General features: G+C 40.9%; 1 protein-coding gene across 7 annotated transcripts in view; it reads right to left on the bottom strand.

The window, feature by feature from the left end:
- sdk2a (sidekick cell adhesion molecule 2a) overlaps positions 1–16722 on the bottom strand; it is a 230642-nt gene that overhangs the window by 35488 nt on the left and 178432 nt on the right. For 5 of the 7 annotated variants that reach the window (XM_067423667.1, XM_067423676.1, XM_067423692.1 and 2 more), the window contains exons 22-36: positions 13073–13194; positions 12880–12989; positions 12641–12791; positions 9711–9948; positions 8964–9079; positions 8686–8875; positions 8500–8598; positions 6143–6337; positions 5858–6059; positions 5659–5762; positions 5319–5389; positions 5068–5203; positions 3212–3268; positions 723–824; positions 427–542 (exon numbers count right to left, since the gene is read on the bottom strand). In XM_067423667.1, coding sequence (XP_067279768.1) covers positions 427–542; positions 723–824; positions 3212–3268; positions 5068–5203; positions 5319–5389; positions 5659–5762; positions 5858–6059; positions 6143–6337; positions 8500–8598; positions 8686–8875; positions 8964–9079; positions 9711–9948; positions 12641–12791; positions 12880–12989; positions 13073–13194 — 2009 coding nt within the window. The remainder of the gene's footprint in view (positions 1–426; positions 543–722; positions 825–3211; positions 3269–5067; positions 5204–5318; positions 5390–5658; positions 5763–5857; positions 6060–6142; positions 6338–8499; positions 8599–8685; positions 8876–8963; positions 9080–9710; positions 9949–12640; positions 12792–12879; positions 12990–13072; positions 13195–16722) is intronic. The other 2 variants (XM_067423708.1, XM_067423717.1) reach the window with 1 other exon arrangement.

Here is a 16722-nt window from a genome sequence, read left to right as displayed (position 1 = left end):
ATTATTTTCTCAAGCTATTTTTCCAGCTGTTGAATCATAAAAACATTGACCGCCAATCAGAATCCACCCTGCTTTAAAGAGCTCAAGCATTTTTAAAGTGACAGACGACAAACGGCAGCACATGCGGAGCCATATTGTGTGCTGGTGTGAATGCTTATATAGTTATCATTATTGATAGTGGCTTGGTCAAGTTACACAAACAACGTACTCGTATTTCATCCCTCATTGGTTTAGCCAATGTTGCTATGAAGTCAATAAGCAATAGGAGCCATTGCGATATTTGATTTGAGGGATGATCCAGAATGACTTCCTCTGGCAACTAACAGTATTTCCACAGCTGTGCTGCCCACCATCAGGGGCGCTCAAACCACCAGTTTTAGTTTTAAATTGATCTTTGAATTGCCAAAGCACACTGAAGTCCCGTACCTTGTAGCCTTGAATATCCCCATTTTGGGCCTCCACTGGAGGAGGGTCCCATGTGACGTCAAGCTGAGTGGCTGTTGAGGACTGGATTGTCACGCTCTGAGGTGGAGCGGTGGGGACTGATGTGGACAGATAAAGAGAGAAAGAGAGAGATGATCAAACAAGACTCCAGCGACACCTAGGCGGTTAGAACTGATTTATTAGACTTTATACTGACTCGCAGCACTACCGCATGCTTTTATTAGACTGTGAAAACAATATTGACTAAGAGCATCAAGCAGGAGTATTTGTGTCCTTACCCGCCTCTCCTACAAACACCTCCTGTGGCGAGCTGGTGGGCCCCTCCCCTACCGCATTATACACGCTCAGCCGGATCTCGTAGCGCTTGTGTTTATTCAGATCTGAACAATGGACAAAATGTGCACACATACACACCCTATTTAATATTGCATGATAAAACCTTAAGTGGTGCTAAAACATAATGATCCCGTTCCAATGAAGTGAGAAGATGTTGTGAGGAAAAGTCAATGACAGCGTGGAGAGAAATGGCCACAGTCAGACGTGAGAAGAGAGACAAATGGGACTGGGCTCTTGTGCGAGCAAATACACGAGGTGTGAGAAAAGAGTCGTTACTGGAGTTGAAAGATTGAGTTTGGCAGGATGATGGAACGGAGGATTGGAAAGCAGTGTTGGGGAGTAACTAACCCAAATTAATGATGCTGCTAACTTAACCGTGATCTTCAGTGTAATCAGAGTATCGTTTCCAGTAAGAAGCTATTTTGTCCTGATTCAGCTTAGTGAATCGGTTCATTCAGATGTTTAATTAAAAAGAACCGGTGCGAAAAAACGGATTGGTCAACCATTTATTTGTATTGATATACAGAAAAAAATATAATTAATAACATAAACTATTTAAATTAAATTTGTAAATTATGCATTCGTATATCAGCACCATTACTCCAGTCTTCAGACGGTTTGTTACATACTTTATTGGTCTGTGACAAACGGACCAATAATGGAATTATTAGGTTATACATTTCTACCATTTAGAATTTTGTCCAAAACCTACTTTAGCTAACAAGTCCTATGGTTTTTGCCAGATCGGAACCATTCTAGTGCAGAAATATTCTCTGAAATCGGAATATCAATAATTATTGAAAAAAAAAAAAAAAGCTAAGAGCACCAACATTTTTGCATTGGACGGGGCCATTTTTACAGAAATGGGTATAACTGTTGAACAGAAGAAGATAAACATGTGTATGGGCTCAATCTTTGGTCATGTGAAAGAAATTTTCACACTTGTTGGCACTATAAAAGGGCAATGTCACATTTTAGGAGTGTGTTGATGATTGTATATTACCACGGTTTGAAATTAACACCCGCCAAAATCAGCTGTTGCGGTAAACACTGTCAAATAACTAGCCAATATGGCATTTTACTCATTATGTTTACTCTGGTTCACTCACTCTGCTGGGGAAGTTTGTGTAAGCCAAATTTGCGCAGATTTTGTTGTGAGTCATCGTGATATATTAATTGTATTGTACAGTGTACAGTATTGTACAGTGTATTGTACAGAATCTGTGCATATCTGGCTTACTTGAACATACGTGTTACTACACTGCAAAAAAATATTTAGAAAAGAAGTTACCTGGTTGCCTTAAAATTTTGAGTTCATTGAAATTTAAATTTTGAGTTAATACAATGAACATTTTTTGAGATTCGACAACCTTTATTAAAATATTATTAAAAGATTTTGTAAGCATATTGGGTAATTGTGTGTTTTATTTGTGATGACGCAGTGAAACATGCAAAATAGTGCCATTTTCATGATTTATCACATTTTTTTTGTGGTTCAGATACAAACATATTTTGAGTTTCTATTTATTAAACAAAATTCCTTCATTGTATCAACTCAAATTTTTTAATTTCAATACACTCAAAATTTTAAGGCAACCAGGTTACTTACTTTTTAAAGTTAAACCAACACCCCCCCCCCCCAAAAAAAAGTACAGTGTATGCAACAAATAATGGCGCACTTATCAAACAATAGCCAAGATTTAAAAAACATAAACATTACCTGTGCACATACACAAGATATTCATTTCAGAACGGATCAAAATTTAACTTTACCCTTTGGATAGCTAAATCAGGGTTATTTATAAAATGATAAATCCTAAACAAAAACTCTTTATTAAACTGGACACAATTAGGTGAGTTCACCTATGGATATTGTCTATAATATATACTATTCAAATATGATTCGAAACAAGCATGCAAACTTTTGAGATTGGGCCACAGGTGGCTCTATAACTGTTATAACCTTTTTTTTAAAAGCATTTCCTTAGTAAATTGCTTATATTGTCTGTGGATTATCTTTTCCAGCAATAATCTAAGTGGTTGCATGATTGCTAAATAAAACATAATACCTTTTTATGCATTAAACCCAGATCATTCCTGCCTGCAGCTATATTATTATCAATGTTAAAAACTGTTAAGCTGCATTATAGTTTTGTGGAAACTGAGATACATTTGTTTTTTAGGATTCTACTGTCACTTTAGATTAGTTTAATGCATCCTGGCTGAATTAAAGTATTATAAAAAAAGAATTAACCTAAACTTTTGACCGGTTATAGCTTCATTGCAGTTATATTTGTAGTTCAGCTAACAGTTCATATAATAGCTCGACTGCAGTTAAAGTGCTTCATGTCTGAACAGTTTCCCCAACACTGGTATGAATGTTAACGATAGAAACACTGATGAAAGATCGAGAGCGAATCTCAGGACTTACTGTCCAGCTCGTATTGGGTAAGTGAGGATTCGGTCAGGTTCCTCACACTGTAGGGGGCTGAGGACGGTTGAATGGAGGGGAGAGGATGGCAGCGAGGAGAGAGAGAGAGAGAGGGAGAGAGATAAAAAGAAAGTAAGAGAAAGAGAGAGAAACAAGAGCTAGATTAGTGCATTAGTTCATGCTAGCGGAAAGGCTGGCAGCACTGAAGACTTTAAGAGAGAAACAAACTGCTCAGAAAACAATTAACACAGCCCTTTACACTGTAAAGCTTTCATTGCACGCATGTTAATACGATTAGCAGCCATAGAATGTGATGTTACAGGAAAACACAAAACAGATGAGTTAGCATTTTGCCGAATTAGCTTGTCTCTCCATGTTCTTATAGAGGGCATGCAATGATGTCACTTTCCCGCAGGAGCATGCCCCTTCAGCTGGACAGAGTGGCAAAAGAGCTGGATTGGAGAGGGAAAACTCAGAAAACGTTTGTGAAATAAAGTATTATATCAGTTTAAACTAAAGAATGGACTTGATATAGTGTTCAGTGATCCATGGATATTGACATGCAGCCAGGAATCGTGTTTCCTGACATTTATATGTGCCTGATTTTGACACTGAGGAAATATATAAAGCAAATTTGCCTGCAATGTGAACTCTTTATATAAATACAATAAAGGTAGGTCTGAATCCTGGTGATTACCTATATCAATGTATATAAGTATATATATATATATATATATATATATATATATATATATATATATATATATATATATATATATATATATATATAATGATATAGATATCGTCATATCGTCCAGCCCTACAACTTGTACAGTTTTTGGCAGTGTTTATTAAAAAACACCCAATTATGCAGAATATAAGACTGGTAAATATTTAATTGATGATTTGTCGATAAATAACAATGGAATATATAGGGTCAAATTTTCACCCCAAGATTCAACATACACATACTTGACACAAAATGATAACTGCAAACGTTTCGCTGAATTGCATTGTTTTGTGAATTGCATTCTGTGAATTGCAGCGATCCATTTGCTTCTCTTTTCTGTAGCTTTCGGCAGCCTGTAAAAATATACCTCATATTTCTTGTCAAATATATTTGTACAGTCAAACTCAAAGTTCTTTCCTGTTTTAGATGCGTTTTGTCTTTTTCGTCAGACCGATGGTGACCTCACGTGCATACCCTCTATAGACGTGATTGTGATATGAAGTATTTTTTGATAAGCACACACTTCCCGTACAAAAAAACATGGTTAAATTCAAATACAGCTTAGCTACTTGTTAAGACATTAAAGGGTAAGTTCACCCAAAAATGAATGACCTTGATGGCCTTTCTCAGCCATCGGATTTCAACAAAAATATCTTAATTTGTGTTCTGAAGATGATCAGGTCTTACGGGTGTCGAACGACATTAGGGTGAGGAATTAATGACAGAATTTTCATTTTTGGGTGAACTAACCCTTTAACAAAGTTCCATAGTAGTATCATGTATTTTGGACAAAGTACAATGATGCTACTGTTTTTTCTGTAGCTCAAACAGTAGAGTATTGCACTAACAACACTAAGATCATGGGCTTGATTCCCAGGGAAAGCAAAAACTGATGTAAGATATTCAGAATATAAGTGTTTATGAACATGTTATGCATTTGTATTCTTTGATGTACCTTGATATTAACTCCACAGTATTAAATGAATATCATAAGCAAGTCATTACATCATGACAAATGTGCAAACCGTCTTTTATACGGCTATGGTTACCACTGTACACTTTGTAGATAAAAGGGTTAGATAGACAAATAGTAATTTCGACTTGAGTGGGTTGATTTGAGACTCACCTGTGATCTCGGCCCAGTTAGCTGGCGGGCTGTTCACTGTGCGCACTGTGAAGCTGCGTAGGCGATCATAGCGCAGTTCTCTGTAGCGTACTCGAAAACCAAGCAAAATGCCATTGATCTCCTCCTCGGGGGGTGGCTGGATGGGTTTGAACAGATTATGCCATTATCTCCCGTTTGTAAACACAACACTCAACAACAGATCAACACCCGCTTTCCCTCTTACACCGGCGTGATGATATATCGGACCTCACCTTCCAGCGGACCAGCACAGATGTGGTGGTGTGCGGCGTCACAGAGAGGATTGTGGGAGCTTTGTCGGGAGCTAATGAAGAGCAAACAGACAGTTTGTTCAGTTAATGACTGCAGAGCTGCAAAGACCCCGATAAGAGCGGAACAAGCGAGAGTGGAAAGCAGATAATAGTGGTGTAACTGTTAGCAATGTTCTGGTTAAACGTCAAAGGTCAAGCTTGAGGTAACTCAGACGTTTTTCCCCTTCACTGACTGTGTCCAATTTTGGCCACATTATGATTCATCTCAGGCCTCAGGAACTCGTTCCCAGACAGCATTAAAGCAATTCGCAGTTGCCCCTACCGTCCTGTAGAGTGGTGATTGCCTCGCTCTCCACGCTGTACTCGCTGTCCCCAATATCATTAGTGGCTTTCACTCTGAACTGGTAGGAAGTGAAAGGCTTGAGCCTGCGAACAGAAAAAAAGCTCAGTGGGATTGCTTCGGTGCTACCAGTTCTGTCCTCCCTGACCCTCAAAGTTTGACAGGATAAGTTCAGCCGTACCTGTCTATGACGTAAGAGGTGGCCTCATGGTTGACTGATGCTGAGTGGACAGTCCAGTTGCTGTCGGGAAGCTCTCTGTACTGGACGGTGTAGTACCGTATGGGCGACAGACCATCGCTGCCCGGTTCCCATGACAACAGAACACTGCGGGCCAGGACCTCTTCCTGAGGCACAACAGGACGACTCGTGGGCTGTGGGCGTGCTGAGGGGAGATTAGATGAGTCGTTTTAATCAATGGCATGAAGTAAACAGCGCCTGACCTTGTAAAGAGAGGTGAAGCTGTACCTCTCTTTTCCGTAGTGACCACCAGCGCTTCGGCTGCTTCCCCCCAGCCCTTTCGGGTCTGGGCTGTGAGGCGGAACACATAGACGCTCTCTGGTTTCAGTCCAGATGCTGTGTACTGTCGAGCACTTGGGTTGAGCACATCGACGATGGCGGAGGTGATACTGGAGGAGTTTCTCCGGTAAGCAATCTGATAGGCTAGACGAGAGAAACATGTAAACATCGCAGTCATTGGATTCTGAAATTGATTATCACGTAACTGGTCCTACAAGTACCTCATCAAATGGGATTTGAACCAACGTCAACCAGACACACTTAGGCTGCGTTCACACCAAACACAAATAGAGTGTCAAATTCGCGTCTAGTTGGACGCTTGAACATTTTAAATCCATTCTCGCCAATAAAGCGAATTGGACATGCAAATAAATCGAGCGTTTGAAGCGAAATAGACGAGCGTTCAAGGCGCCCCAGGAGCTGTGTCTGGATGACAGCTCGCTCTCACACCTGTATGTATATTATAGGCTACAATAAAATGAAATATGCCATAAAACACCACTCTGTCTCTTTACATTTTCATTAAAAATAAATAAATAAACATTAATAGCCACACAAATGTGGTTCAGGCAACACATATTGATTCTTTAATCTTTACTGCATGTATAACAAACTAAGAATACATATAAAATACAACCATGCCTTTCTTCATTTGCATTTAAAAAACAAATAATAAAAACATTATTATGTGTTCCAGACAATAAGTGTGCATATATAGGCCTATTAATATCAAGTTTAAGCTAAAATATAAAGTTATGAAACTTCACTTTGCCGTCAGTCAGAACGATCTGGCAAGCAACAAATTATTCATGAGAGCAAAGATCGCCCGTTAGATCTACAGAAGATGAATTATATCTGATGTTTAACCACTACAGAGACTCCAGAGCCAGCGTCAGACGTCAGACGGACTAGCCGAGGTAAGGCTGCTCTCGCCGGGGTTAATGAACGCTCGACACCTGGTGATCGCCTGGAGCTCACAACTCTAAAAACCAGAGATTACATTTTGAAATAGGCACTCGCTTTATAAATAAACCACAGATTTGAGCTTTAAACAATTACATTCTCACCTGGAAAAGTCTTAAAACTACATTTTGTGACACAATAACAGTAGTATTTTTTAATTATGCAGGGTTTCTCATCACATCACTTTACCACGTGACAGCAGCAAGCAGGCTCCTTATTGGTTAACGTGGCACGAAGTGACGTCACAGTTTAGATTTTTCAACTTGGGCATCAGATAGGAATTCGCTTCAAACGCATGAATGCACAAAAAGAACCACCCATGCGTTATGTGCAACGCTCAATTTTGCTTCAAATTTGAAAAAAAAACTGGACCAGCGAATGAGACGAAATTGCGTCTACCGCGCTAATCGCGTCTATTGCAACGCATGACCAGAATGGGAGACGGATGCACTCACTTGCTACTAGTTCTTATAGCAGATCTTATTGCTAATCAATGATCAGCTAGTGTGACATATTCACTGACAGATTATTAATTAAACCTCAGGGTGTGTTCACACTTGTTGGCATTACCATTTTTAGCACCAAGGCATAAGGATACATTCACAACCTGATTGACGTACTGCCTATTTTGAGACAGAATTTACAGAACATCTAAAGCAATGCTATGTGCATGGATAGATGCGCTCGTTGTATGTTCGTAGCTACATATGGTATTTTGACCAGCTGAGAACTCATGAAGATTACAAATATAAAATTTGTAAAGGAGTCAAAACAGCGGCGGAGTCCCTCCGTCACACACACAAACACAGATCTGCTGCGAGGAGATGCAGTTCTGAGGCTTCTACTGAACTGTGAATGCAATATCATGACTATGATGAGGAAGATCTAATATGTGTGAGCATTCTGCCCTTTTAATGGTCTCATCTTCCTGTTTTTAGTTCTATTAGATGTCTTTGGTCCGTGTTGCGTTCATACATCATTAGAACCGCACCAAAGCTTGTTTGGAAGAGGACGAGACCCATCTTTTTAGTGGTCTCGGGCTGCTTGTTTGGTGCGCACCAGGCTTTCGATGCAATCGTTCACATTTAATCAAATAGAGCGCACTAAAAGAGCAATCACAAAGTGTGAACACACCCTTAGAAATTCTGCGACTGTGCCCTTGTTAAGTGTGACTGCTATAACGAGATTTGGCTGTGATGTGTATCAATCCAATCTGACGTGTTAGATCATGGCCCAGTGTGTCATTGATTGTATCCATGGTCACACTGGGATCATGGTTCAATCTGACAAGTAACAATAGTAAAGGACTGCAAAAATCACCGTATAGCGTGCACCCAACCTACCAAGGATGATGCCATTTGGTTTGGCAGGGGGCTGCCAGATCAGTCTCACTGAGGAAGTCCTAACTTCAGGGAAAAGGATCCCGACTGGAGGTCCAGGTACTGTTGAAAAAATGTAAATGTAACCGGCACAACATAAGCAAAATGAAATAACCTACGGTGGTTGTTAATTGTGGTTTAGACTCTTACCATCATCAAGAGTGCGCTCAAAGATGGGCGGAGAACTCGGCATGCCATCTCCTATACGGGTGAAAGCCAGAACCTGGATCTCATAAAGCACATACTTCCCGAGACCAGCGAGCTGGACACTGTAAGTCGTATTTCCCTCCACCATCCAGAAATGCAGAGCCGACTCTGCATCCTTCTCTTTGTATACCACCTGATATGAGGAGGGATGAATGCATCTCTTCAGTACTACAATGAACTCAAGGTCAGTAAATCTAGTTAGAAGTCAGTTTACAATGTACCTTATAGCCCAGGATTAGTCCATTGCGGTCAGCCTCCGGCACGTCACCCCAGCGGACCAGGATGCTGCTGGAGGTGGTGGCAAAGGCGGAAACATTTGCAGGGCCACTTGAGGGGACTAACAAATGGAGAACACATACATTTAACAACTGCAAGAGCGTTCACAGCTTCAAACGGGAATGCATTTTGTCATTCATTGTACTTGTCACATGTTTACAAGATAAAGCATATGCCAACGCAGTCTGCTTACAGCTTGGTACATGATGGTAAAAACATGTTGCTGACTGTGCTGCCAGCTGTTAATCAAGCTGTGACAGACGGTTTGACTGTCGCCGGAGGAAAAAGACCCCCGGGGAATCTCTTATATCCCCTAAATATTCAGATGAGATCTGAGCAATTTCACAAACTTGGATTTGCAAAGACAGTCTACATTCAAAAGTTGAACTAAAGTTATACAATCCACCGCTATTTTACAGGCATCTTCTCATCCTGTACGCCAACAGTTTCCTCATCTATTTTTATTTCTCATAAAAAAAATTTAAGAGGTGCAAAGTTAGTTGAATCATAACCGCAAACTCCATTAAGGCTCCTGGGCAATAAAAGTACAACCTTTGAGTAATAAAGTGTTCATGTAGACAGCCATCATAATTAATTCAAAGGTCAGCATTGTTGTAAAAGCATTTGAGAAGGTACAAGGGAGCAAAAGTTGAAGAAGAGAGGCAGGAAAGAAAGCACAGCAGATTTCTCACCCGACTCTCTGGTTCTCCCGTGAACCGGCTGGCTCCACGGTCCCGGGCCGATGCCGTTGAACGCCTGCACTTTGACCTCGTATTCGGTCCACTCCTCCAGGTCCTCGATGGTGAACTCTCTCTCTTGCCTGTCAGGAATGATGTGGGACAGGAACCCAGCCTTCGAGCCCAGGCGTGAGTACTGCACCCTGTAGCCCACCAGCTCGGGATTGCCATTGTATTCCCACTCCGGCAGCGGCTAGAATACAGACGCACTTCAACTTAGATTAAAAATTGTAGAATATTTATTACCACTCGACCAGGTCTTATACCGGTAGGAAAATTAAAGCACAAATGAAATCTCTCCAACACCCCAGAATTCTGCTTAAGGTTTCCAATTTTTCAGATTTATCTCCAAAAAAACCTAAAACAAAACAAGAATCTCACATATGTGGGTCTCATTCACTAATAATTGGGTGATTATATGTGTATTTGCCAAAAATTCACAACACGTTCACATGATTATGTTTTTAACCTCAATCTAATGTTAATGGAGTATTCTAAACGAGTGATTGCATGCCCGAGGTTAGTCATTTGCATAAAACACACCCAAACCATCACCATATAAGTGCTCTCCGCACCTTTCCTTTACAGCCTTTTGTGACTCTCTCTCAGCAGACATATGATCCACGTGCAGCAAGATCCTCGAGAGATGCCAGGTGTGCCATCCTCAAAACCAGTTCAAACACGATAAACACCTTTTATACAAACTCAGATTATAGACCTGGCATTTATCGAGTTTTACATATCTGCATTTGTAAGCTGCAGAACCGGCCAGCTTGAGTAATAATGCACTTTTTCGTACCCTTTTACTGTATATGATGAAATATGTATGACATTTCATCTTAACACATTTCTATGGTCTGGAGCCTCACAGGTGACATGCATACTAAAAATATACAACATAGACACGAATTAAGAATACAGTCCTCTCGTTTTAGTAAATCATGGCCATGTTTAATTAATTTGTTCCTTAGTTTTGACTGCCTAGTGCAACATGATCCTGGAACAACATTTCAATCAACCAATATTTGAGGGACAAGGTTACAGTTTATGTCAAGTTTATGCTTACAACCAGGGTTGGGTGCTTCTACATCAGTGTTATTAATCATTTCCCCCTGAATTTAGGGATAAGTTATGGGTAGCGTTAAGTTTAGGTGTAGGGAAAATTCGGGATAGGACAGAAATCTCCCATGTTGATCCAGAAACATGCCATGACCTGGCAAAATCACAGTTACATTATTGCAACGTGGCCACGATTTAGTAAAATGAGGGAACCAATTCTATATCATGCATGCAATTTACTTAACTCTTTCCCCACCAGCTTCTTTTTTTAAAAGTTGCCAGTCATCTGCAGCATTTGTTAACATTTTCACAAAAGTTTCATGGCCCCTAGAATATTTTGTAGTATGAATATGTGTGACCCTGGACCACAAAAGCTTTTTAATTTTTTGAATAAATAAGCTTTTCCAATGTTGTATGGTTTGTTAGGATAGGACTATATTTGCCAGAGAGACAACTATTTGAACAACCTGGTCTCACAGAATTCTGTGAAATGAGAGCGGCCCCTTAACTCAAAATCTGTGGCATTTAGGCATCACTTCCATGGACCCATCAAAGAATTTTTCCGTGAAACTGCCACAGATTTTGAGTTAAAGGCCCACTGAAGTGCCTTTGAATGCGCAGCATAATTCAATGTGTTGACGTAATTTAGCTCGAAACGACTCCTCCCCTTTTTTGAAACGCCCAATAGTGTTCTGCTAATACCACAGTTTGACTAGAGCCTTTCTGTTTGGTAAAACCAGAGTTTCCTCCTAATCTCTAACCGGTTTATCTTCCTAATCTCCTCCATATCGCTTTGAAATGCAGCATTCTGTGCAGAATTTAAATGAGTCCGATGTATTTTGTTGTCTCCGCCAACTTGAGCATATGATCCGCAATGCGCTCTAGTCAACGGCTCTGGTCTAGACTTCGTTTGCCTCAACTGAAAGCATATTTACACTGTCTGAATCGTTTCCTATCGCATATATAATGGACAATGCGCCAAGCACTATGTAGAAAATGGTAAATGTGTGAACAGCTGCCCGATTTCAGCCGCAGCTTCAGCAGTGTTGGGGGCGGGGCTTCCGATTCTAGAGAGCATTTGATTGGACAGAAGATGTGATGAGACGATAAGGTCTGCGATGATGTCATCCAAATCTGTGGTTAATTTTAACAGAAGATATGAATGCTTATATCTCCTAAACACAAATTTTGTCATTGTTTTGGAACACACCAGCTTATTCCTAACCTTAAGGCCAACATAATCATACTAAAAAAAAAGAAAAAAAACCCTTCCATTTTGATTTCAGAGGGCCTTCACGAAATTGGGAGACCAGGTTGATTTGAAAAACTGAAACCTAAGGGTACAAAAAAAATAGCCTTTAAAGTATTTTTTTATATACTGTATTTAAGACTCAGGACGAGCTCAGTATATGTTTTGATCATCTTTCTAAATGTGAATGTGAAAAAAATAATTAAATGATGAATTAAACTAAGGCCTAGTTCTTGGTTAATCTAAGCCCTGTCTGTGAAACCAGGCCCAAGAGTTCTCCTTCATTTCTTTCCAGATCTAATTATCAGAAGTTTACAAATTGAAAACGTGTCTGTTTTAATTTCTCCAAATGAATTGGGCACATTGATAAGAACCATTGATATAAGTTGCTACTTAAATAAAACATGAGACTGGGGCCTATAAGTCTCCAAAGCTATATGAACAAGCAAACACTGAGCAATAAAAACATTTCCTATGGGTGGAAATGCAATCTCCAGACTACTTAAAATAAAACAAACACACGATTAGTTCCACATCTCTACCCTCTTAAGCATATCGATTCAGGATGCATACGCACCACCCATCTGAGCCACAGGCTGGTCTCGCTGGCTGTGCGGAGAGTGATGTTGGCCGGGGCGATGTCAGGAGGAGCCTGGAGGGTCTGGATCTTCCTGGATGGTTGGCTGGGAGGGCTTGTGCCTACTATATTCACCTGCCTCATTCGAAACCTAAAATCAGATGGCAAGTTATGATGCAGCCTACAGGCGCTGTATATAAATATATATCCCAGAGATGAACATGTTGCAGGAAACGGACCTGTAGTACGTGTAGGGGTTCAGGCCCTGGACCTCAAGGGATCGTGCATCAGGCTCATTGGCCAACTGATGGGCCATGACCCACTCCTCATTTTCTCCGATAATACCGATCTGAAAGAAGGAGAGATCAGTGATGGCTAATAAAAAAGATGACGCTTGAGGTGAACTCTCAACGTAAATTTGTTCTGTACTACCTGAGCCTCCACCAGCCAGCGTGAGATGGATGTTTTGCCATCATAGCCCGGTTTAAACTGCAGGGTAACTGAGCGAGGGCTGATGTTGGAGATGGCGATGTTGGTAGGAGGTCCAGGCATCTCTATGGGAACGGGAGCAGTAAAAAATAGAAATGCAAGATGAATAATACAAACGGCTCAGTGGGACATAATAAAAGACCTTGGAACAATCTTATTGCCATTCACTCGCAATGCCCACCGCTGAATAAAAAAATAATAAAAAATACCATACTGAACAATATGCAAAAGACTCTTGCTCAGATTCTCTTATCTACCTCATGTTCGACAGAAGAAGGGGAAAAAAATGCACGCAGAATCAAAGACAGACACACATTGTCCTTATTTGCATGACACATTTCCATCTGCCATCAGTTCGTTTTTGCATGCAGAAGCAGAAGCTTGCAAATTAGCATCATGGGGAACAAAAAGTGAGACAAGATAGGTTTGATTTAAAAAACAGCGCGATCCATCCAGCATACCGATGCTTCATTATGAGCATCTACAGAGGAAAACTTCAAAGCATCCTTTCACGGTGTCTCATCTCGCTGTCTTTAGTTTCTTGCTTGTGTCTAAGAGGTGGCTGAAGATTATGAATATTAATGCACAATGCCATCATGTTCAGCGTGCCTTCATTAACTCTGATATCAAGAGTAAGGTTAATAAGGCCACACAATTGAAAGTTAATATACAAGTGTACAACCCGGTTGTCTTTTAAGCTTTCACACTGATACCAGGGCTCAACAGTAATTCTTTTTTTCTGCTTGCTCAGTTGTTCAGATTTCTACTGGCCCCAACACACAAAGAAACATAAATTAAAGGGTAAGTTTACCCAAAAAATTTAAATTACCCCATGATTTACTCACCCTCAAGCCACCCTAGGTGTATATGACTTTCTTCTTTCAACACAATCTGAGTTACATTAAAACACATCCTGGCTCTTCCAAGCTTTATAATGGAACCTGAGATTTTGAAGGCTAAAAAAGTGTATCATGAAAGTGCTCCACATAGCTCCGGGGGGTTAATAAAGGCCTTCTGAAGCAAAGCGATGCATTTTTGGGAGATAAATATCCATATTTCTAACTTCCTTTCTGTAAACTATAATCACTGGCTTCCGGTAACGGCCGTACGCGAGTACAGTTCTGGTGGAAGAGTGACCTCTGACCCGACGCATGATGTGGGATGAAGGAGTAGCATTAGCTTAGGTGAGAGTTGACGCCTCTTGAGGTTTAAACAAAAAGGGCCGGGCAACGAACTCAAGCTCCTCCCACATTTCTCATTTTTGAATTCTAATTTTTGACCGGTGTTTTGTTTTGCTCTGTCCTCTGCGTTTCCGCGCTCGTCAATACGTCATGTGTCGGGTCAGAGGCCACTCTTCCGTTCGGGCACAGTTCTGGCAGGTCCCGTTAGTCAAACTCGCATCAGCTGGCTATCGCAGCTATTGCAGTCGCGTGTCTCCAGAGCTCATTTACCACCCACAGCTCCTCTTTTCATCCAGTCAGGATTTGGTATTCTGATTCCCCTTTAATCAGACTAAATTCCCAAATTATTTTGTACATCTAAAGGTGCACTATGTAGCATTTTTGCAGTAAAATATCCAAAAACCACTAGGTCAGTGTTAAATATTTTGTCCAGTTGAGTTCTTACAATATCCCAAATGTTTCCAACTATTTGTAAATTGTGAGAAATTGCTATTTTAATCAAGGAGCCGGGACGTCTGAGGGAGTCTCCTGTCAATAGCGTCATATCTGCGCTACTCTCGGTTTCCGGTTTTATTCTGGAGAAGCGCTTTACGGTGTGTTCACACGGGCCGTAGGCGTTAACGCTTGACGGAGGGCGTGGCTGAAGCTTGGTGCTGACGCGATCGTCATAGTGACAACAGCCAGTCACATTAAAACTTACTTGCCGCTTGGACCACAACACAACACAAAAAAACGCCTTTTTTGACAGCTAGTCTGTGAGACGAAATGGATGCCGATTTGGTGTTATGTGTGCATGCGATTGCCCCTGTAGTTGTTGTCAGTGCACTGCACAGGTGCTCGAAGCTGTTGAGTACATTAAATCCTAAAAAAGCGCCGACAGCGGGGAGAATATCACGTACTGGTCCGGGAGCTGCGTCTGGATGGTTCACGGAGCAGTAATGAACGCAATTGGCTAGCGCCTGCTCAAGGATATTTGCATGCGGCGATCTGATTGGATGACGCCTGCGCTGGCGCTTGAAAAGTTGAGAAATCTTCAACTTCTGCCGCTTGCAATGCGAGTGAAGCGCCGCGACGGAACCCACAAATCAGTTCGGCAACAGATGATGTCACCCATTCAAAGTAAATGGGAAGCGTTAACGCTTACCCCCCGTGTGAATGTGGCGTAACTCTTAGCAGTGTGAACAAGAGTCACAGCAGCCGCTGAGAGAACACACAGAGTAACGTCATAACATCATTTTAAACACACTTAAATGTGTCTGATATGATAAACAGAGCTGCGTTACCTCACACTCATGACCGGGAAAGCTGAAATGGACTGTGTCCCGTCATAATAAAAGTCCCGCTGCTCGCGAGCCGTGTGTTTGTGTATCAATCGCTCCAGCGGCCTTCCTCAGCTCCTCAACACTCGGTCCTGCTCTGCTTCACACTACAGTAACGTTAATAATCACATGATTTCTGCCAGAGTCCTATCCCGATTCTTTCCCATCAGCTGTGAGGTGAAGACCACATGTCCCAAGATGCTGCGCTCAAACTTGGCATCATCAAACTACGCCTTTGTTTTGAATAGGCGCCCTCTAGCGGACGGAAAAGGTACATAGTGCAGCTTTAATATGAAAATGAATGATATCTGCAATACATCATGTTGGTTCTGATCTGTTTACCCTAAGGGGGGTTATCGCTGCTCTCCCAGCTCTTATCCACGCTAGGCTGCACAGATGATCAAGAAGTTCTTGCCCAGAACAGAACCAGACCACCAATCTAAACTCTATGCTTGTAGTCAATCAATCATCTTTGATGATAGTGGTCCTGACAGAACTAGACATGTGTACAGCCATAATTGGAAGCCAGTAAATCTAGTTTATGAAGTTATAAATTTGGACATTTTTCTTAAAAGAATGCATCTCTCAATTTCAGAAGGCCTTTATCAACCCCCTCGAGTCATACGGATTACTTTTATGATGAATGGATTTTTAGGCTTCAAAATCTCATCCCCCATTCGTTCCCATTATTAAGCTTGGAAGAGCCAGGATATTTTTTTAAATATAACTCAGTTCGTGTTCGGCTGAAATAAGAAAGTCATATACACATTGAGGCTAGTGTGTGAGTAAATTATAGGATTTTTTTTCACCCATTTTTGGGTGAACTACCGGTTTGAATCTTATGAACATAATTAAAATTGATTTGGAATAACAGCTGGAGATAATATGAAGAGTTTGGCAGCAAAACGCATCAAATCCCTTTTGATTAATTTGAGTAAAAATGTGTTAAAGGAGAGCGAGGGCGAGTGAGTGGAGATGGGGAGCAAACATTTAAAATGCACTTTTAACACTGACCATATTTTGGCAGGAATTTGTTTATTATTTTTTTGATTGCGTTTTGGAATGAAACTCTTTATATAGTCATTATAATAAT

This window comes from Pseudorasbora parva, chromosome 2 (assembly GCF_024679245.1).
Source record: "Pseudorasbora parva isolate DD20220531a chromosome 2, ASM2467924v1, whole genome shotgun sequence".
Taxonomy (NCBI): Eukaryota; Metazoa; Chordata; class Actinopteri; order Cypriniformes; family Gobionidae; genus Pseudorasbora; species Pseudorasbora parva.
This window is presented reverse-complemented; position numbering and strand designations above follow the sequence as displayed.